At 41.1% G+C, this 23,220-nt stretch overlaps 2 protein-coding genes across 2 annotated transcripts in view; both read right to left on the minus strand.

Moving 5' to 3' along the window:
* Positions 1-2,519: 2,519 nt before the first annotated feature.
* CHRNA3 (cholinergic receptor nicotinic alpha 3 subunit) lies at positions 2,520-9,796 on the minus strand. The gene is made up of 6 exons (XM_074156747.1): positions 9,685-9,796; positions 7,545-7,684; positions 7,421-7,465; positions 6,157-6,266; positions 3,916-4,927; positions 2,520-2,648 (listed from the first exon to the last, which is right to left on the minus strand). The coding sequence occupies exons 1-6, from the start codon at positions 9,737-9,739 to the stop codon at positions 2,520-2,522; spliced, it is 1,491 nt and encodes a 496-aa protein (XP_074012848.1). The 5' UTR covers positions 9,740-9,796.
* Positions 9,797-15,464: 5,668 nt separating this feature from the next.
* The window catches only part of CHRNB4 (cholinergic receptor nicotinic beta 4 subunit), a 13,000-nt gene continuing 5,244 nt past the window's right edge, over positions 15,465-23,220 (minus strand). Inside the window, 4 exon segments of the mRNA XM_074156647.1 lie at positions 15,465-15,605; positions 17,665-18,637; positions 22,223-22,332; positions 22,455-22,499. Coding sequence (XP_074012748.1) covers positions 15,465-15,605; positions 17,665-18,637; positions 22,223-22,332; positions 22,455-22,499 — 1,269 coding nt within the window.

Genomic DNA, 23,220 nt, shown 5'->3' on the forward strand with positions numbered 1-23,220 from the left:
ATTGTTTCCTGCCTTTGTTTGTTTCTCGGAATTAAGTTTTTAATTAAATACAGATGATTAAGTTTGCACACATTTGGTGCACTGAACTTAGAAAGCTACCTTTAATAGGTTTTCTTGCTTATAGAACCATACGTAACTCTAAGCGAGGACTTACAGCTTTCTCTAAGTGTTAAAAACTAGCTTGCAACTTCTAAATTATTCTATTAAAACATACTCTTTAATTACTCATTTTAAATTATTTACATTCATTCCAATGCCACATTTCTTAAAAGCTTTATTTCTGGTAGAAACTCTAAAATAGGAGGGAGTTTTCCTACACCAAAGTTTTGTCAGTGTATTGCATAATGTAGTTGCATCCTTCAGGGCTAATACAGTAATGCCAAGATAAAGCAAGTCTTGGGAAGTTTTTATTTGCTTAAATGACTGCATAAATAGTAACATGTTTAGGTGAGAAGTTTAACGTAAATTGTGGTATCTTTGCTAATGTAAGTTTTTATAGTGGTTATGAATTTGGAAAATGGATACATATTCCTCCCCCCCCGCCCTGCCTTGTATCTCCTTTAGAATAGCCCTGCTTGGCACTGTACTGACTATAATTCTGATTGCTTGTGTCATAACATATATAATTTAGTATTTATTTAAAAGTTTTCACCTGTAGGACATTCTTGGGTTTGTGTAGCTTTTTAAAGCAAACAGGCAGGGAAACGATGCCAGGCAAGCCTTTTCTCTTTTAATACCAGCTTATACATAATTCTGATCGTGAAGGGAGTCACTCTTTTTCTTCAGCTATACAATTACATCTCGCATTGGATATCCATAGTTCCTCTATTCCTGTCATAATTAATTTTAAAGGTGAATTTGCAAAGATTATCTGATTTAATCCATTAACATCATAATTCTAACTCCATCATTATTACTAAGATTAAACAATGGTTCAGTGACTTTATCTGTGTGGAAGCTGCAGATATACTTTAGATATCTTATTTCCTCTTCAAATGCAAAATTTCTTTTTATAGTTCTCCTTGGGTTTGAGTTATTGAAGTTTACTCTTACCTGAGCAGAGAGCAAAGTAAGTAAAAATACAGATTAGCTCATCTCTTTCCCCTTGTTAAATGATGTCTGTAGACTGCCCATCGTAAGGTGATTGGCAGCATATTGGCCAATGGAATCCCACTCCTTATACTAGTAACTCACATTTTTTGCAAATGCATTTTAGTCATTTCTACAATCTGATCGTGATAAATACAGATAACTGATGCTAGAATCCTTGGGGTCTTCGGCTTATCGTCAGCTGTGTCTGAAACAAAATAATTTTAATAGGTGCAGAAGCATGGACCTTTCTTATGTAACTTGTTTCTGAATGTGTTGAACTGTAGCTTATGCTACTTTATATAGGTTTTTGTCACTCGGCCAAAATAAACGGGAAAAAAAGCACACAATTTTGAACAGCTTGATTCTCTTTATTTTCTTAAACATTACATGACTTGATACACTGTATTTCGAAACAGTTTCCAGTTTGGTACAGAGAGAACAGTTTATATTTTTACAAAATACTTTCTCATTACAGTATTTTGTTGCATTCTTTATTCATGCTCTTAAATTATCTGCAGTTACTGATTAAAAAAAAATAAAGTATGCCTAAGAAGCAGTTTTAGCGTACTTGACAGGACTATTTTGTATCTACGTGCCTTCCCCTGCCATAAAACAATCACTGTAACAGGATGCTTCTGTATCCAGCTATCCTACCAAAGTATTTTGATCCTTTGCGTAACCTGCAGACTGCATCTTAGTTTGTGTCTTACTTGTACACAGTTTTAAACATTATGAGGTTTGAATAGCTTGTTTTTTCTGACAGTCTTCTCATACATTGGGATATTGGGATGCACGGAGTTTACATTATGGTTGCTTTATTATAATCATCTATTACTTACCTATTTGTTTTCTTTTTGTGAGAAACCTGCCCATGGTCCTTTCCTCCCACTGTTTGAGTCAGTTTATACACCAGGTGGCAATGTCTGCATTGCAATTCTAGCAATTTGGTATGTGTTTCCTAAACATTTCATCCTCATGAGGGCATTCATTGAGCTCAGAATGAACGTATTCCCGGAAGATCCTGTCACGATCTGGAGAGACTTCACACCAGACTCGTGGATCTAGTAGCTCAAAGTATTCAATCTGTCTTGTCTTTCCGAATATTAATGTAATCTTCAGTTTCTTTATCAACCCCTTCTTAAACCATTCCTATAAAGTTTAATGTACTACCTGCATCTTTTCCAGCCATTGCAAAAAGTAGCTGTCAAGCATAGCTCATATTACTTTGAAATTAGCTGTCATAAAGGTTCAAAATACTATTTTTTTTTCCACATTTTCACATTTTTAACAAAGCCTTGGTCAAGCACACTTGAGGCTGAGAGAGATTCTTATTTTACTACACACAGAAGAGAGAGCAGGTGCTGGGGTGGGGGTGCAGAGTTGGTTGGCAAAAGTTTTATTTGATTTCACAGCTTACTATTTAATCTTTACATTTCATCTCCAGCCATCAAAGGTTGTAGAAACAATCCTGCTGTTCCTAGAATACATACCAGGATGAAAACCCATAGAAAAATACGATCGATTACCATGGCAACGTATTTCCAGTCATCCTGAATCTGAAAAATAAATGAATAGCAAGTAGGCATGTTTATTAGATGAGTAACTTGCATTAGCAATTAGTACCATTTTATATAGGAAGCACAGTTTTTTTCCATATGTCTTTCATATATGCACAACTTGCATATCTCTGTTTTCATTGACACATTAATTCATCTTGAAGAAGCTTTATTTGAAAATGCTATTTGTGGCAAAGCCAAAAGCTACTTCCTCAAATACAAAAAGTCATTCACTGAGACACTGGACTTCATGAGATACAATTTCTCTTCTGTGTGCTAAAAATGAAAGTGAAAAGCTTTACATTCTTAAGTGACCAGCTTTGTCCAGGAAACAGACTCTCCTACTAGTCTTCAGGCAGTATGTACAAAGACAAAGGTTAATTGGTATACAATTATTTGGTGTGTTTTTATGTAGTACTCAAATTTGATTGTTGTCATGCATATAAGTGAATAATGCATTTGTTGTTTTTGACATTTTGCATTTTTTAACTTACAGCTTGTTTGTTAAGGCAGACTTAAAAAAAAACACGAAACAACCCCAGATTTTCTATACCAACTAATTCTAAATAAAATTAGAATGAAGTTACTTTGTTTATGCTGAAACCAGAACTTTAAATACCATCCCCAGAGGATTTAAATTCAGTTATGATTGTGGTGGTGTGGCTACTGCTCTTAGTATGTTTGAGGAACATGATAAAAAGAAAACTTTATTTTTTTTTATTGCATCAAGATGCAGTTTTATGAAAGGTGATGGACCCCATCTTGCAGCAGTTGTCTTATTCAGCTACAGCACTTTGCAGCAGCGGAATAAGCAATCTCATCACTGTGAAGGCTGTTCATTCTTATGCTCTTTGTTATTGACAGTAAACTGTGGGAGGGAGACTCTAAAAGCATAGAGTCAGCAAATTCCAATATTAAGGTTATAACTTGGAGTATCCTCACTCCGAATCCTGTAGGACGGCTACTCAGGTATGTTTCCCTGGCACTGGTTGCCTTAACTTGCTTCACTCAGCGTATGTGTTGTCAATAAAGACAATGTTGTGCAACAAAGCTGCTCCCCAGAATTGCCTACATTCAAAATTGCACATGTTCGTAATACAGCTTGGGTAATTTACTTGGATAAAATAATGGTCTGTGTTGTGTTCTCCTTTTTTTCTTTACTTTTTTTGAGGGGTGTGGGGTTTTTTTGAGATGTTTTTTTTTCTTACAAGACACACTAATGGCACATGCTACCTGCAGTTTGTGTAATAGTAAAATATGTTCTTACCTCTTTTGCTTCATTCTGCATTTTCATATTTTCTGCAATGTATTTAACGCTTTCAATAGCATCTCTCATTTCTGGTGACAGAACTGAAAATGAAAACAGAGGATCTACAGATTCAGAGCTTGAACTTCTTGTAAGGTTGCCACTGAAATCCGAGAACTTCATTCGCTGATACTGACAACAGCTGCACGCCACATCGTGACATACAAAGCCATCTTTGCAGCATTTGGTTTCTGAACTGTTGAAGCAATTTAAGTTTGAAAACTCAGAAGTGAAAAAGGGTTTTGGCTTCTGATTATTCTCTTCATCGCTGGCAGGCCTTGTCATAAACATGATCCTGGGAAGTAAGTTCAAGAAAATGGTTCTCACCCACGCAGGCATTGTGTGTGTCTTGGGTGTTCTGTAGTGCACGTTAAGTACAAACACCGTAATGACAATAGATAGAGTTACGAATATCATGGTGAAAAGGAGGTATTCCCCAATAAGTGGAATTACCAGGGAAGTAGAAGGTATGGTTTCTGTGATAACAAGGAGGAACACTGTTAAAGATAGAAGGACTGATATGCAGAGCGTCACCTTCTCACCACAGTCTGAAGGCAAATAGAAAACTAATACAGTCAGAAAAGAAATCAGCAGACATGGAATAATCATATTGATAGTGTAAAATAAAGGTAAACGCCTGATGTAAAGAGAATATGTGATGTCTGGATAAATCTCTTCACAGCAATTGTATTTGATGTCATGTTTGTACCCAGGAGCTTTAATAATAACCCATTCTCCACTCTCCCAGTAATCTTTCAGGTTCATTGTAGAGCCAATTAAAACTAAGTCAATTTTGGCTTTATCGTAAGACCAGGAACCGAACTTCATGGTGCAGTTCTGATAGTCAAATGGAAAGTAGGTTACGTCTATTTTACATGAGCTTTTAAAGATAGCTGGAGGTATCCAGGTCACATCACCCGTATATTTTAATAGGGCCTTTGTCTTGTCATCAACCTGGAAGTCCCCAACTGCACTGTAAAGCAAATAAAAATAACAAAAATCAGAATGCAACTACTCCAGGTAGCTTCATACATTCAGATCGTATACATTAACTCTTTAATCTGTTTGGGGAAAGTCAACAATTACTTGTTGATATGGAGCTGAATTGCATGTGCAGGACTGAGTCAGCATCTTGTCGTAAATTTGCATAGTTAAACTGAAATAAACAGCTGTATAAATTTATTTATGGAGGATATGAAAGGAAATATTCTGCCTTATAATAACATGGCTCAGTGCAATCAATATTCAAAACAGCAAATAGGAGATTGCAAATGGCAGTCCCACTAGGTGATTGTTGTAGGTCCCTTCCAACTGAACTGTTTTATTCTGTTCTAGATGAAGCACCTCAGAACCCAGGGGCTGATAGGAGGATACCCGCAGTACTGGTGTTTCCACCTCATCTGTGAACAGTGCAGGTAGCGGCTATGGAAAGAGGGATTAGGGTTGGGGTGTGTCTGCATAAGAAGTGTATTTGGTGAGGGTTTTGTTAAGTATAAAAGATAGATAAGATCCACGTGACAATTTTCAGTTGTTTATATGAAAAAACTAAAAAGGTAATTTAAAGTTTTAGGGCCACAGTTAGAAAAGGAGCATCATCGCTGTTGTTCCATAGACCTAAGTTTTGGTTACTCCTAAATCTGGAGTATCTAACTCCATTTCACTGGAGCTACTTCCCTACAGAGCAGAGGGATACCTTTAGTTATTGTTTGGCTTCTCACAGTCTCAGAAACCGACATCCAAAGTAAACTTTACCTGTGGCTTTTTTATGTCAACACTATTATTGTAAAATGTGTCAAATTGACAGTTTAACTGCTAAAAAGCTAGAATTTGCAGGTTTTTTCAGGTAAAGGTCTGACTCACAGACGAGAACTCTTCAGTCTAAGGGAATTTCTTGCCACCTTCCTTGTAGACAGTGGTAAAAATAATAGTAAAAGCAGGGGCTTGCGCAGGGGAAGAGCAAAGTTCACTTGGGGCTGCTCACTCGCAGCTCCAGGTGGGGAGCTGGCTGCTGCCCAGTGCTGCTGATGTAGATGCCATGGAGGAGAGTACAGCAATAGGGAGGTGTGGGACACGGGTGTGTTGAAAAGCAGGCTTTTTTCAGTTAATTCAGTGAACCTGCTGCTGATTTTTTTTTTTTTTTTAAACTAGTAACATCACCCTCCTTCTTCCCGAGTTAAGAAGATAAATACGCAAGAGTCTTACTTGTTATATAAAACAATATCTGGCTTCCAGATCTGGCCAGATGGTACTCGGATGAATTCAGCACCTCCATAGTCTGCTGGATTCCACCGAAGCTTGTAATCGTTCCAGATCTGATCATGGAAGAAATGAGTCTATGTTAGGCTTGTGAAGAAATCGAAATTCAGTGGACTAGACTCAAACCAAATGCTACCGTATCACTTTGTTTTATTTTGGGTACTATCAATGATTAGATATTTCCTTAACAAGCATGTATGTCTGGTGTTTATTCACGTGGAGATTGTTGGTCTAGGTACGGCTTAGACATGTGTGACCCCATGTCCCAGGAATGTCTACTCAGTAACTGCAACGAGGTGAAAGAAGGAATAAGACACTCTCTTGCCACAGCATGTTAGAATTTAATCAGCTAATTTAGGTCTCAAAAAGTCAGATGTCTGTGAGATGGTGAAAACAAATTGAGAGGAGGCTCTGGTGCGGGGTGTGATGGTGGGTTAGAAAGAGCTGCAGGGTGTCATTGCTCGGTTGAGTCACAGCCTTGGTCACTAGGGCTCGTTGAACCCCAGTTTAACAAAGTGGAATATTAAGCTGAAGCCAGGAATTAAGTTGGTTATTAAGCTGACTGCAACAGGGAGTAATTGCGTTTTTAACGCATAAAGACCCTTTTAAGTGAAGTCAGCATTTTTGGTTTGCTCTCACTTTCCGAGAAGTGACAGCACAAAGAGATGCTGTGTGGAGCCTCTGGTCTGAGCTGCTTCCTCTGTGCGTCAGTGTCCGCCAAGGCAGCATCTTTGGGAGTCTTGTGAGCAAAAATACAGCGTTTAGTGGCTATATGCATCGTGCGAGGGTTAGGGCTGCAGCTGACGACCCATAACCTGAGTTTAACGCCCCGAGCCAGGCCCGTATTTAAATGCTGCAGCACCCGCAGTGGGTGAGGCAGAAGGGTCGGTGGTGATGGCGGTGTCCCCGGCCTCTCGGTTCCCAGGGAGCTGCCCTAGGGCGGGGGTCGCGACGCTGACTTGCGGCGGGGGTCGGGCCGCTCAGGCGTCCCGTCGCCGCTGGGGGGCAGCAGCGCGCCGGGCAGAGCGACCCTGAGGGGGGCGGCCGTCGATGGAGCCCCGGGGCCTGGCCCGTGGCGCCTCCCGAGGCCGCGGCTCTGCCCCGAGGGAGGGCGGCCTGGCGAGCCCGCTGCTCCCGGGAGCCCGCGGACAGCTCTTCCCGCGCTGGGGAGGAGGTGAGTCGGTGTGCGTTGTCAGTGAGCTCTACTTACGTGCTTCAGCCACAAGTTTGTTTCCATTATCTGGTTGACTTCATCCTGGAAAAGAGAGGGGTGTTTGGACCAGCTCGGGCCCTCCCGTCGCCACGGGCGCCCCATCGTCAGGGTGGGTACTCACCACCTTCACCAGCTGGGACATGGACACCTCGAACTGGATGATGACGGGGTCTGAGACGTTCTTGACGGGGCGGACGAACTGGTTGTAGCTCTCAAAGAGGGCTGCATAGAGCCGATGCTCAGCCTCAGAGCCGCCACAGCCTGCAGGAGGGCACAGCGGGGTGAGCGGCCTCTGAGGTGGCAGCACCCCATCTGGGTACCAGAGCGGGGATCGGTGCTTCTGTTGGTACCTGTCTGGCTGTGTATTAGCTGCTTGGCATCCCTGAGATGTGTGGGGAGAGGCCAAGCCTCGCCCAAGTGGGTAATAGCGTGTCGTGATTGGCATTGGCTTAGGCTGGGAGAAGAAAGGCAATGAAAGGTAACACTACGACAGAGTTTGTCTCGCATACATCTCTGTAAGTGGGTTCAAAAATTAGTTTCAGGGAGTTACTGAAGAACTGGAGGTGCAAAAGCACTTTGCCCTCAAAGGCCTAGTCCCCTTGACCTGCCGAAGCTGCAGGGGTGTGGAGCAGAGGAAGGGAAAAGTGTAACCTGGCAGACTAGGCCACTGGTAAGCTGTCGGGGCATTTTGCAGCAGGAAGATTCCCAGGAAGTGAGAACTTGGCTTTATAGCCTGAGTCATGATTGTGTGATTATAGCGATGATAACAGCCTGCTTGTTAAAATATAAAAAAAAGGGTTTAAAAACTGATTAACCATTATATTCAAAGACTTTCCAGCACATTCAAAATATTGTGCTAAGTACCCATTTATTATTCTAAATAATTTTTATTTAGAATCTTTTCCTGTTGTCCATTTTGCCACTGATAACTGCTGTTCATGGTGCCTTGTGGCCAAGAGAAAAGTTGCAAGCTGAAATTCTTAAGCAACAAGGTTTCTCAGCTGTTTCGGGATGAGGTGTGAGAGCCTGTATTTCACACTACGTTTTTACTCTTGGAGCTAACTAGGTAGGCAATAGCCATCCTGACAGCTGGACACTATTTAAAAGCCAATGACCTTATATTTTTAGGGACTCTCTTAAACTGTCTTCTGGACAGCACATCCTCAAGCACTCCAAATGAAAAACAAAATTAGACCTGTTTTGTTATTTATGGATGACACTATGTGAATTCTGCAAAGGCATAGAACTGAAGTCTGTTGAACATACTCTGCAGTTCCTTTGAAACACAAATATGCATTTACAGATATTTGCAAGGACATGTTTATTTTTTTCCAGACAGTAGAGAAAGAGATGTGAGGCAGAAGTATCTGCAGGTGGCTGATCTGTGTTTCACAAAGCAGGTGTTACTTTCTGATCTTTCTAAGAGCTTCCCCTCTCCCTAGGACAAGAGGGTCCCCCTCGTGTGAAACTGTTTTCAGCTAAAACCTCTATTTTTTTTTTTCTCTCTTCCCTTTCTCCTGTTCACTTGAGGGACAATTTTATTTTCAGATTAGTGAAATCATTCAAGCCAACTTGCTAACTGAAAAACGAACCTTTTCTTTCACACTTTTTAACTGCTAGCCTTGCCCTTATTATTTATTGATGTCTCATATCTCTCAGATCAAGATTTCCTGGAATAAATCCTCCCAGATCTTTTAGGGAAATAATTTTAGAGGTAGATCTTAACGACTCTATTATAGTCAATCCCAAATTGGTAGCCTTTTTCGTATCACCAGCACTCTAATTAAATGAAGCATGTGCCGTATCAAGAGAAGTACATTAATGTTGGGGTTTTTTTATTTAAATGTTTGGTGCTTCCCATATCTGCAGAGAGAAGTTGCACTGTTTGCACCACATACTCAAAGCTGTTTAATATTGTCACTTTCTTGTGGTCTTCTTTACAATATGTAAATCCACACCTTTACACGTAAGGTGCTTTCTCTTCTTAATGTTAAAATGGCTTTGTGTGTCCTGTTTGGCATCTTGAATCAGGACTGCTTAATTATTTTACAAGGAGAAAATAAAAAAAACCACCCCCAACAACAAACTGTGCAACCAAAAGAGCTGTACTGGGATTCTGTATGTTTATCCATTAGTTTGGAGTGAGCTTCAGCACTTCTCAAAAATAATTTCCACCAAAGCCATCTCCTGTTCACCTTTTCAAACCACCCCCCCCCCACACCCTTGACCAACAAAGAATAAACAAATTAAGGATCACTCACCTTGACAGAGAAAGCAAAAAGCAGCAGTTAGAAGGAGAACGTGCGTGCTCTCCATGGTGTTATGAATTACTGCCTGTCGACAGAGGCTGTTGAAGATGAGCTTAGCTGCCAGGATTGTATGAGCATGGGAAGTAGAGAGAGCTCCGCTCCTCCGATGCGTGAAATGCCTGGAAGCAGCAGACGGCAGGACCCTGAACGCAGTTCTGCGCAGTGAGCTCCCATTAGGTTTGCTGTGCTGCCCCCTTTCTAGCTACCCAGGCTGTCAGAGCACACGAAACAGCAAATAAATGGCAGGCAAAACAGATGTTATTGTAGGCAAAGAGCAGTCTTCTGGCAAGGATAAGAGGCAAGAGTCCTTAAACTGGTACATAAATGTGCCCAGTAATCTGACAATGCTAAAGATTTTTCCAGTCAGCTGCTATACAGGATCTGTCTCTATCAGAAGCCCATGCCAAGCTTCTAGGAGAAGTTTAATTAATAAAAATCTTATAATTGAATTGTGCTGAAATGGATATTGACATTAGGGATGCTTGATTTAGCAGTGAACTGAGATCATGGGACTTGAATTTCCAATTATGCTGTAAATGTTGAGGATTTTTTCCTGCCTGTGTCTCATCTTGCGAGCGCATGTGCTAGGTGCTTGAGTGTATAAAAAGGATGTGCTGTTCCCGGGAGTAATTAGAGGCACGTACAACTGTTGCCAGGATCTAAGCCCAGAGTTGTATACATAGCAGCTGGGATCCGGCAAGAGCCGGGGTTTGAGCTGGAGACCAAACTTGACCAAAGCTCGTGAGAATAACTGTCTTTGGGCTGTTCCTGCTTTCATGGATATTAGAAAGGTGACATTTGGGAAGTGGAATAAAGAGCACAGGATTCCAGGTTAATTCCACAAAATCTTATTATTCAGAAGATGGGAGAGAATGGGGAGTTGTGTTTGAAGTTCAATCATAAAATCATGCTTTGCAAAGTGGCTTATTCCTCAGGTACCCATCAGCTTCCTTGTTAACTTCTGCGTCACTTCTTGATCCTCCTTGAACGACCAGGGGATCCAAGGCTCGTGCATGCAGTGGTTGTTGTGCACGTCTGGGCAGTCTGTGCCAAGGGAGGAGAGGGGGAGAGAAAAATGTGGGATTCCACCCTCGTTTTTGGAAATGATGAGAGGGAAGCTCTGTGGGACAGGAGGCTGCACCCAATAGGTGCTTTCCTGCCATTAGGGAAGGATAAACTGACCCCATTTGGCACTGTGTTAAGAGGTAGCACTGGGAGAAGGAGCATCAGACCGGGTTCAGCTCAGCCACTCTTGGCACAGAGCTTGTTTATCCTGTTTGCCCTGTGTCTCGGAGCATCATTCACTCCATCCCCAGACACAAGCTCTTATGATAATTTCTGTAATTCTATTAACTTGGAGGAAATAGGCTTTACTGTCCATTTGATTTTATTTCTTTTTTTTTTCCAGAGAACTCGACTGCTTGGTCAAATTCTCTGGAAAAGCTTAACCCTTTGTGGCTACATTTTTTTGCCTTGCATTAAGACTAGATGTTTTCCCTTTTTGCCTTGGTTTCCGTGTATAAGCAGCATTGTAACTGAGATTTTTGTTTGTTTCTTTTTGGTCCCAACTAGAAACGAGCTAAAGCTTCAAAGATCAGGTCATAACCCGTGTTCCCCAAAAGTCAGTGCTTAAGCCTGAATAATTTGGAAACATCTGATCTGCAGAGGCAGCAAAGAGCCATTACATCAAGAGATACAGGTATTTTAGCTTTAATTTGCCTAGTTACTGGAATTTTCAGTGGTGTTTGTATGCACAAATACTTTGTTTCTAACATCATATGCTGGAGCACCTGGAGAAATCAGCTCAGGACTTTTTTATGACTAAGGAGAGTGGTGTGATAAGGACACATCACCATGACTGCATTGCAGAACTACATAGAAGAAGAATTTGTGTGGGTAGGGGGAAGCTATCTACCCAAGAAGGTCTGCAGTAACAAACTACGTAGCCTTTGCTTTTTAATGAACGTACCAATTTTAGTGGTGTTTTGCTTTGTTAAGATTTGTTAAAATCAAATCTTAACTCGGGTGATGAGGGAAAAGAATATTTCCCACCTTTGTCTGGGGTACTGATGTTCCTTCTATAAAAAGCAAGCACTGCTGGTCTTTCCAGTTTGCTGTGGCTGCAAGGGAGCTGAAACAGTCCCAAATAAACTCACCTGGAGGCAGATGCTACATGCATGTGTGTGGTGGTGTTTGCACTTCTATGTCTTCTGATGGAAGACAGGATTGGTCAGGGTGAAAGAGTTTTGTAATGGTAGAGAATGGGGAGGGAGCCAACGGAGGCTTTTCCTCACTAGCAGGGAAGCAAAGGCTGGTTGCACACTGCCATTGAAAATCAGTATTAGTGAAAAATACATTTTGAATGACCACTTTTCTTCTTTTTTTTTAATGAAAAACATTGCTGTAAAAAACCACAAAAAGTAGAAATGTTGAAGTGGGTGGTTTTGATCAACTAGGGCCTTATCATATTCTTGTTAGCCTGTAAGGTGACATTTTAAATGTAATTTTTTGTCATTTTTAATATAATAATTTTAATTTTCTCTAAAATATTTTATTTTTGAAATTTTTCAAAAAAAAAATCAAAGCAGAAAAACCCTAAAATTCTTTGACAAGTTAAACTGGAAACAGTTCTATGTATTATGTAAGTGGAGCTGCTGAGGGTTAGGCAAAAATAACATTTCCCATTTTGAAACTACTGTTTTAGGAGATCAGATTTTTCAAAATTTTAGGACTTCGGGTAAAATTTTCTGTTCTGAAATTCACTATGGATTGAATTATTTCTGGAAACTAAAAAAATACAGTGGTGGTTTTCAAGAACGTAACTAGGGAAGATATATTGCTTCACTCATGATTGAAAAAGTAATAAGGTGGCCACAGTGTACGGAAAGCACCAGAGCCCACCATTTCTTGAATGAGGAGCTCTAGTTCTGCAGGGAACTCCCTGGGGCCAGGGATGTGCCTTTTGAAAGCTTTTTCTGGGTTTGTCAAGTCTGAGGCCTCCGTCTGCCGGTGCTCTGTGCTAGCTGCTAGCTGAGCTGCCAGATCCTTTCTAAAACTCTAGCCTGTGCCGGGGATAATTCAGCTGAAGGCTGAGAGAGAGGGAACCAAGCGTTATCAGTCATTACTGCTCATAAAGATAAGGCCAGCTATGAGATGGGAGTACTGGAAGCCTCATTTCAGTTGCATTCAGGCAGTGAGCAAAAGGATAATAAGAAGAAGGGCTCAGGGTTATTACTCCCAGAGGAGTAATGATTGGTAGGAGGGTGAGGGCAGGACAGAGCCAAAAATGCTGTTGGTGCTGGGGGAAAGCAGCAGAAAGAGGGGTCTCTGCTCTCCACAGGTCCAGTGTCAGCTGGGTGGACTACAAGGTCTGCAGCTGACTTGCTGCATCCTTGATTGCTTGGCTGGGTGAGTCCCTCTCCCTTTTGCCCTGCAGGAGTGTGTAGTAGCTCACGAGAGCATTTAAGTCTGTGCTGACGTCTGTGCTCCCTCTTTCAGATTCACTCTTCAGGGTTATTATGGGATTTATAGGGGGCTTCACCTGTCTGCACAGTGCTGGCAGCTGCTCTGGCTTCCCTCTGGCTTCTCTCTAAGCAGAAAAAGCTGCTTAGCAGCTGGGGCAGTGTGTGCACATGAGCTTGTCATGTTGTGTGCCATGTCAGCTCCTGGCACATAACCTAACATAGATGAGCATCTCCCTGCATGGGTGAAGGTCCCCTTCCGCTCCCATGGGACGGTCTGTGCCCCATCTTATCTCACAGCTGTTGTTTCAGTTGCCTGCAGAGAAATAGCTCTGCTGTCTGGGTTTGAGAAGCAGAAGACAATTGAGGCGGGGAAAGCAGGTTTGACCCATTTAAACTTTACACCACTCACCAGTCACCGTGGGAAATGTCCAGAATGATAAATGTTTGCGGAGATGACTACAGCATTGCTACCTACTGGGAGAGGAGGATGTGGCAGCTTCTATGGCTACAGGGCACACCTGCATTAGTAGGGCTGTCCAACAGTCATCCTGCACCTTCCTGCCTTGACTTCAGCAATGGACACAGTTACAGCACATAGAGGAAGGGGAATGGAAGGGAGGATGATGGTGTTAAAACCATTCCTTCTTCTAGTGTACGACCTAAGGGAGATGCTGCTGCTGCTCATGTAGCCTCACCCACCTCACTTCCCATACTTTTTCATTGCGTCTTTCCTAGGCTGCCGCACACAGGCCCCTGGGGGAGCCCGTCCAGTCATCAGGGGTGGGGATGTGTGGTAGGGGTGTGTGTGGCAGCAGTGCTGGGGAGTTCAGGGCATGGACAGGGAGGGAGTGAACACAGGAATTGGCAAAGGTCCCAGAGCTGCTCTGAATGGTTGGAAAGGTGCTGGTGTAGTTGTAGTGGCATGTCTAAATCTCTGCAGTTATCTGTAGCTGCCTGGAAATTGTGATCTAGGTAGGGATGGAGTTTAGCTCTGATGAGGGCAAATATAGCTGCAGGTGACTTTGTCTGTGGCTTGTTGAAGAACACCGGTTTAGGTGTCAGCTAATCCTTCCCTAGGACAGGTGAGCCTAAGGTCTTCTTCACAAATAGTAGTGGATTTCAACAGTTTGTTCACCAGTCGCTAGTTATGCCTGTCAGTGGTGGTAAATTTGTCATGTAGCCTGACAACACCCCAAATTAAAGCTGAGATTGGTTTAGTTTGAAAAATACCAGGAGCCCACTTCTCTCTTTGCAGATTACAAGTTACCTGGAACAAAGTGTGGTGGGATTGTCCTGTGACGAGTGTGTAGGGCTTTGATCTGTCCTTTGCCAAAGACTTTAAGACTGTACATGCATTACATGCTTTCATAGCTAATTTGTTGAGGATTGTACTTAAATCTGCATTAAAATCTCCCTAGCAAAATATGCAGGTCTGTTCTCAGGTGTCTTCCCTTTATTCTTGCTGCATTTCACAGTTGTCTTCTTGAAATGCTTTCCTCTGCTCTTAGATTCATGAGACTGTATATGAACCCCAGTTGCATGAGCTGTGGAAGTTGCAGGAACATTTCAGGACTAAATCTATATAAAGGAAAACTGCATTTTATTTATATTTCACCATTGAACAGAGTATATAAATGTTTTTTTATAATATGGTAATTTGGCCTCTGTTGAGCAATCAGCTAGCAGAGATGGCAAGGTGAGAAACCTATTGGTGGTTACCTCAGAAGTATGTCTCCACTTCTCAGTTCAGTTTTAAATATCATACTCAGACAGCTAAACAGTGATTCCACCTGTAAAGCTCTTTATAAATCAGACACAAATAGTTTGATGTGGTTGAAGGAAATAAATGTCATAGCAATACCTTCTTTGTAATAGGGAAATTGCAGTATTCTAAGGAAAGAAAATGTCCTTCCTGAAGCAATGTATGTAAAATACTTTAAAAATAATGATCCTTGTGAGCCAGGATGGCGCATTGTACAGTAAACGCCTTTCTCTGTAACGTAACACCTTTCTCAGACTTCAAATAATTGAAAAAAGGGCCAAGATATCACCAGAAGTACTGAACTCATTGGTAAAAATAACAGTTTTCTGTTTGTTTGTTTGTTTTTTTTTTCGCTATTGCAATAAGTCAAGTTCTACTTTCCATTTCCCTACTCCAAATCTGATGTAAGACCAACTCAGTTGGCATCTCTTTGGATTTAACAGAGGGGAACTGAGAGCAGAATGAGACCCAACATCTATGTAAGTGTTGACAATTTTAAATGACAACTAAGGGTTCATGGCAGCATTGTGGTTTTGAAAAAGTGGCTGCAGAAATAATCCAACAGTCCCCAGGACACAAACAAGGACGAATATCCAGAGAAACAGCCTGTCCACTACCATGGCAACATACTTCCAATCTTCAATGACCTGGAAGAAAAAGCCAATTAAAGATATTAGCAATTTGTAATATTCTTTTGCTCTTCCTCTTGCTAATGCTGAGGGGTTTTTAATGAAAATAAAAGGAAACAAATCTCAAGGTTCAGCAAACAGACTGAGTTTAGGTTTGGGAAGGGATTTTTCTCCTACAACCAGTCTGGGTGGTGGAGAAAAAGACTGTAAATATTTCATAGCTGTCTTTGATGCATCAGGTACTGAGTGTGGCTGCCTGGCAGAAGCAGGTCCGGAAGGACCCACAGTATAATCCAATTAAGGATTTTTTTTCATTAATTTTAGTTTGCAGATGCTATTACTCTCAGTGGACAAAAATAGATGGTGTTTACTGCCATTAAACAAGGTTAGCTTCAGAGTTCTTTTCTTATCAGCAGCCATCTTAATCAAGGGGTTTAATGCATATTAATACTGTTGCCTTTATTAAAATCCTTTTTTGTCTTGCATATGTTGTCTGTGAAAGTCATGGGACCAGCCTTAGATTTGGTTCTCCAACTGAAGTGACTATTATTGTAAAGGGGGAATGTATCAGTCTTCATTTGCATCTCAGGAATGATTATTTTTTCCTCTCTCATTGATTCTAGTTACACATGGGACACCTTCACCTCAATGACTTTACCATGCTTGTCAGTTATCTCATGTCTTATATTAGAACACTACATATTTTTCCTTCAGCGCACACTTTTAATTTCCACTGCTGCTAACGGGAATTGTGCACTTCTGAAATCAGACTATACCAAATGTACATGAACAGTTGTTACCAGACCGTGATAATGAAGGAAGGAAGGAGAGATTAAAATTGTTAATCTAGAAAACAGTGGTATGTAATATCAGAGGACCCTGCATGAAAAGCATTCAATTAATTTTTAATGTATAAAATACCCTTGAAAATTTTCTTAATATCAAGTGGAAGCTTTGTAGATCCTTCAGTGTGCAATATGTTCCTTGCAAGAATTTCTGAGCTGTTAGAAAACTTTTTTCAGCTCTATGAGGTCTGCTTCTGTTCAGTCAGTTTCCATGTTTACAAGCTCATGTCTAATGTTAATAGCCGATCTTCTTTATTTATATTGACAGTAATTTCAGTTAATAGAAAACATGAACTACTCAGCGGCATGCTCCTCAAGGGACTTCTGCAAGATCAGAACCAGACTTTATTTAATCTGGTTGGCTGAGGGAGGAAGAGCACAACAGGAACAGAGAACCCAGAGTCTGACTGGGATCTGGGTCAGGGAGAGGACACTGATAGGTATGAAGGTGATTTTTCCTAACCATGGGTGCTTGTCTAAACAAAACTCTGAACCCTCTGAGTTTTTTCAAGCATTATTCACAGTGTATTTATATCAGCTTTAGTGTGCTAGGTAGTAGCACATGAGTGGAACAAGTGAATAAGGCAGCACCAGCACTGCTTAAATGCATCCTGGATGAAGTCCTTGTCATAGCCAATAACGAGTCTGATTTAACTCAAATGAAAGAAGTGTCAGCTTTGCTGGCATTAGGATTTCAATCCTACCCATTGTGTTTGCCATATACAGACGGATATCTTAGCCCGGAGAGGGTGTTTGCGAAGGCATTTTACCAATTTTACTAAATCCTCCTTCTGTGCCCAGTTAGGTAAATAAATGCTTGAGCTGCAGGTAGGTTGTTTCTGGTTAACATGGCCTGGCCATGGGTTGAGTCACAGTCTTACTGAATACAGTGGGGAAAAATATTCTTTTTCTGACCTGGAACTGACAAACACTACTTGAATGTGACAACACAGCTTTTACAAGAGTATTTCATGACTTACTGAGCAATCAACATTCTCTTTGTAGAAATAGCCATGTTACTGTCCAAGAGAGTATCAGCGTTTACCAAATCGCAATTCATTGTTATTTTAATGGCAAAAAAATATTTTCTCTTATAAGCTATAGCTAAAATCTCTCTAAAAACTTTAGAATAGCTAGGGAGTTCAAATGGCCTTTCTGGAGAGCAGCGTGTTACAGAGGAGGACAGGAGATGAAGTTTGAAAAGATGGGGATGATTTCTCATTTTCACTTACACTCTGGTCGTTGTCATCGCTTTTCATGTGCTCTGCTATAAAACTGACTCCATCAATTGCTTCTTGGACTTCAGGAGAAAATTTCGTGCCTGTTCTCAATCTAAAATCTCGATGACTGCTGACATTGTCAAGAGTCTCAGTGATTTTCATATCATATTTTTTGGCAGAGGCTGTATTCAAAAAGTAGGTAGAGTTCTTGTAGAAGTCGGCTGGGTCCATACAAGGATTCTCTGCTTTTGTCTTTTTGCAGTTGCACAGCTTTTGCCGTGGAGAATTATTTTCTGGACGCTTCATGAACAGGTAAGCTGGGAGTCTTTCAAGAAAAACCAGTTTTACCCACGGGGGCATGGTGTGAGTACTGGGAGATCTGTGGTGGACATTGAGTACACAGACACTGGTGACTATTGAGAAGGTCACTAGTACCATTGTAAACATGAGATACTTCCCAATCAGTGGAACATCTAGAGATGTTGGAGGGACAATTTTGGAGATCAGCAGCAAGAACACAGTCAAGGCAAGCAACACAGATATGCATAAAGTCATTTTTTCACCACAGTCTGAAGGCAAGTAGAACACCAAGATGGCTAAGGATGTAATTAGCACACAGGGAATGATAAGATTGATGGTGTAAAAAAGAGGTTTCCTTTTAATAATGAAGTCATATGTCACATCAACATAGTTGGGGTCCAAAGGATTTACAGTCCTTCTTCCTGGGAGTGCTACAATGTCCCATTCTCCGCTTGGCGTAAAGTCGTCCATGCTTGCCATGGAAGTTTTAAGCACCATGTCAATTTCCGTATGATCATAAGTCCAAGACCGGAACTTTAATGTGCAGTTTTGTTGATCAAATGGGAAATGCTTAACTTCAATCTTGCAGGCACTCTTGTAAATGGCTGGTGGCAACCAGCGAATGCTTCCATTATTCTTTACAATTGCATTTGTGTATAGCGAAACTTCGTATGTGCCATCCGCACTAATGAAACAAGAGGAAAGAAAAAGAAGATAATAAAACATTAAGAGGAAAAACATAGTTCAAAACAGAAGAGTTCTGACATTTTTGGTCTTGTGGACCTCAGTTATTTCTAGAGTCAAGTTTAGTAATATTTTGATTTTGAAATCTATGCTGTAGGGACCTATAACTTGGTAAGGAGATTAATGTATGCATTTCTTCCAATGAGAGAGTTGATATTTGGCCCAATAATTAAAAAAAAATAAATTGTAAAATTATTATTAAATAACAAATATGCATCTCTGTTTCATCCAAAGAGCTCAAAGTATTTTGTAAATGTTTGTTAAAGTAATTAAAGCTTACTACATCTCTGAAGGCTGAGTAAAAATGAGATCATCCGGCATGAAAATGGAGGTGCCTTTGATCTGGAGCACAGCCACTGCTAAGAGCACACAGCAACACTCCTAAATGACTTGGGTGAGGAAATAAGATGAGCAGTGTTAGTTAGAAATGCAGGGAGAGGGTAGGCAGAGGAAATGTAATTATATGGTTTATAATTTGTTGTGTCACTCCAGTTAATGTTTGCTTATTACAAAACAGAATAGAAAAGCACAGAGTTCTTAGTGCCTACAAATAATCTTGTCTTTGTGTCTCCTCCAACTGACGAACTTCCACCAGGAGAGTATCTATGTTATGACAGGCCCTTTAATTCAGGGAGGAGATCATTATCAGTATCTTCTCCTGGAGTGTTTCTGGGCGAACAACTTAGGGCTGTTTAACCTATGAAGTATCCTGAGGTAGAAATGTGAAGTGGTCAGTTGCTCGTAAGTATTATTGAAATGTAGTGTCTCTGAGCATATTCACTGCATCTTCTCAAGTGTGCTATGAGACACCTTTCAAACTCAGCCAGGCTGCCAAAGGAAAGTGTAACAACTATTAGTCACTGCCTTTCTTGACAGATGAGGAAACTGAAAGGTTTGTTTCTTTGTCAGTCTATTTCTTTTATTATAAACTGGGTTAGCCACTTCGTTAGACTGCAAATAAGAGTCTGGATTAGATATCTCTCGCGAGGTGATTCTGCCCCTCTACTCTGCGCTCGTGAGACCCCTCCTGGAGTACTGTGTCCAGCTCTGGAGTCCTCAACACAGAAAGGACATGGACCTGTTGGAACGGGTCCAGCGGAGGGCCACGAAGATGATCAGAGGGATGGAGCACCTCTCCTATGAAGACAGACTGAGAGAGCTGGGGTTGTTCAGCCTGGAGAAGAGAAGGCTCCGGGGAGACCTTATAACAGCCTATCAATACCTGAAGGGAGCCTACAGAAGAGCTGAAGAGGTACTCTTTGTCAGGAAGAGTGGTGACAGGACAAGGGGCAATGGTTTTAAATTGGAAGAGAAGAGATTTAGATTAGATATAAGGAAGAAATTCTTTACAGTGAGGGTGGTGAGGCACTGGAACAGGTTGCCCAGGGAAGTTGTGGATGCCCCATCCCTGGAAGTGTTCAAGGCCAGGCTGGATGGGGCTTTAAGCAACCTGCTCTAGTGAGAGGTGTCCCTGCCCATGGCAGGGGGGTTGGAACTAGATGATCTTTAAGGTCCTTTCCAACTCTAGCCATTCTATGATTCTATGATTCTATGAATCCCACATGCCCTCCTTTTGATTAATTAATATCTATGTAAAGAAATGCACATAACCTAAGGACAGTATGTTATCTGCAAAAATGTAAGACCAAACTCACTGCAAGTGTAAATGAATGAAGTTCAACTGACTATAATTAAGTAGCACCCTTTTATTTGAGTGGAAATGTGCTCCTTGACAGTTAATAAAAAGTCTAATGAATCACTTGTTTGTTGACAGGACATGGTGGAAAATAGAACTATTTCAGTGCTAAGGTTGATTTTTTTTCTAAGCAGTGAAGTGCTACAAATATCCAAGGTTTGGCAGATGCGCAGCTGTCTCCAGATGAGGTACATTTGGCTCCGGAAAGGCCTCATGTTGCAAACCCTGGTGCCTGGCATTGAGCCTGAGACCCTTGTAGCCAATTCACATAGGCAGTGAAACAGCCAGGTGCAGAACTGAGTGGCTATAGCATACAAGGGTCACTAGCTCATTGCTAATAAAATTGCTATTTTTTAGTAAAGAAATTGTATCTTATTTCTAACATGTCTGTATCTCCCTGAGTTAGATTTACCATTATGCCATAGGATGTTCTGGGTAGACTCCTGGACTGAGAGTATGTAGGTTCTTCTGGGGGCTGCCACTGGCTCAGCTGTGGGACAGAGTCTGGGCTGCTGGTGCTCAGTGCCCTCTGCAGTCCTGGCATGGTCTGTGTATGGACAGAGCTGTGGGGCATGGGATGCTCTTTGTCTTTTCCTTAGCACCTTCCTGAACTGACTGATGCCTCTTCAGCAGCAGAAAGTTACAGGGGGTTGTCCTTCATCTAAAACTTCAATTTGAAGCTTTTTACTAATGTAAGAATCCAATATGGTGAGGCTAAAAGCTTGTTTCTGTACATTTAAGGAGCCTTTTAAAACTTTCTTTCCGTTCTTACAATCCAATTAATGGTATCGTTTGGGGAGTAAGGAAGAAAGAAGCAGAGGGCGGGGGCACAATTTACCAGAACAAGATTTGACCAGACAGAGTACATCCTAATCCACTGGCTGAATTATTTTGTGACTAATACAATAGTTTTAAGTATTTCTCAAATCTGATTTCCAGTAGTAGGATTCCAGGGACTTAACTCAGTTATATATAAACTTCCTAGGTTTCCCATCTGTATACGTTCATAAACCATTGTGTGTTCATGAATTCATTGGTTTTCAAAGTATCATGAAAGTATATTATAAGTTTTTATTATTTTATTTGTCAAAGACTTGATATAATTCACTTCAAGGCTTTGCTACAGACTTAAAAACAAAACAAAAACCAAACAAAATTGGCAGTTAGTTCTTTGTTTGAGAGAACTGAGGTATGGTCTAGCACCAAGCTTTTATTTTTCTCAGTACTTTAAAGCAACTGTGTCAAACTTTGACAAATTTATTATGTATTCTTACGATAGATTTTTTTAAAATACTTTATGAAAATAGAACATAACTTGTTTTTGTAAAAGAACATTAACTCACGGAGTTCTGGCACATATAACAGATTTATGTCCTGCAGTCTGTGGTGGAAGCGGACTGGGGAGGGAGAAGAAGTAGGAGACAAAAATAACTCACACCCTAAGAAGTCTTATAGAATTCCAGATGTCTTGTCTTCTTGCAAACATGAGCAGCGTATGGCTGCACTTGTACTTAAAATTCATCTATATAGTCTAGTTTGATAAAGGTTCGTGTCTCAATTGTGAGCCTTGTCACAGATCCTCTGGTGTTGTAAGAGCTCACACCGCACACGTGTTCCAGGTCTGCTGGAATTTCTTTAACCAGAGCCCTGATTTTACTAAAATTATCTTTGAGGCCAGTTCCTTAGTCAGATGCATTTGATACTGGGTAAAGTTTACAAAATTATGTTTTAGGATTTTATCAGACCTACTTTATTGGTTCTGATGCTTGTTTCTTGACACATAGTTAAATTTTGTTCACTGTCTGCTTAAACTACAGAAGTTTTACTTACTTATTGTAAAGCACAATGTCTGGCAACCAGATGTGTTTTGCAGGTATTCTCAGCCTATTTATTCCTTCATAGTCAGAGGGCTTCCAAGACAAACGATAATCAATCCACTCCTAAGAGAAGAATTGTACAGTAGTGAGGGGAGTATCCAGACCAGCACAAAACAATCACTGTGATGGAGTGAAAGCAATCACATTTGTGGTTTGCAAGAGCATGCCTCTGTGGGTTTGGTTACCTGATTCAGCCAGACGTTTGTAGTCATGATCTGCTCCCGTTCATTCTGCAGGGAAAAAGAGAGAGAAAAGTCTTCTAAAATGTTTCACTTTACTGAAGTAATAAGATTTATTCAGTGCGCTTTTGAGGATATTTCCAACTGAGCAGCATGATTTTGTCTAGTATATTTCAAGACAGGCATTTCTCTGCTGGTAAAATGGCCAGTCTTGTGCAAATACTGATGATAATTAGTGACCCCACAAGTGCAGAGCTCTAAGTGGCTTTTAACAAGGACGGTTTTGATGGCAGAGAGTGTGGCTATTTGGGAACAATTACCACCACCCTGCCGAGCTGACTTCCTCCCCACCTGTCTCCCCAGCCTGTGGGTTTGATTTGAAAGAGAAGGCACATTTGACCACCAGGAAGGCCTAGATTAAATTCTGTGAGGTTTATGTAAGGTTTACCATGTAAGCTCTCAGCTGGAAGGCTCTGCTTCGTGGAACTGCTGTCTCTATGGACAGCAGTCCAGAAGTGGTGTCTCTCTGCAGCAGATCTATGTGGCTGGTGCTCTACTGGAGGGACAAGGGTAGGAGGTCAAAGAGTCAGGAGGAATTCTGAAGAAAAACAAGTTAATTATCTTATCCTGAAGGTGCTTGAGATTGTTAGAACCTATAAAATGCCTAATTTTTGCTTTCTGCTTGCAGATTGAGGATATAGAGGGATAGGGACTGAGCTGTGGCATTCTTGATCCTTGCCTATTCATCTCCTCTGTTCAGGTGTTGATCACT

This window comes from Numenius arquata, chromosome 11 (assembly GCF_964106895.1).
Source record: "Numenius arquata chromosome 11, bNumArq3.hap1.1, whole genome shotgun sequence".
Lineage (NCBI taxonomy): Eukaryota > Metazoa > Chordata > Aves > Charadriiformes > Scolopacidae > Numenius > Numenius arquata.

Excerpts from the sequence above, each read along its gene's own strand:
- CHRNA3 (XM_074156747.1), bottom strand. The coding sequence starts at position 9,739 with ATGGAGAGCACGCACGTTCTCCTTCTAACTGCTGCTTTTTGCTTTCTC. Across the intron at positions 7,466-7,544 it reads TGTCCCAGCTGGTGAAGGTG|GATGAAGTCAACCAGATAAT; the intron begins GTGAGTACCCAC and ends TCTCTTTTCCAG. Across the intron at positions 2,649-3,915 it reads TGCAGAATGAAGCAAAAGAG|ATTCAGGATGACTGGAAATA; the intron begins GTAAGAACATAT and ends TTTATTTTTCAG.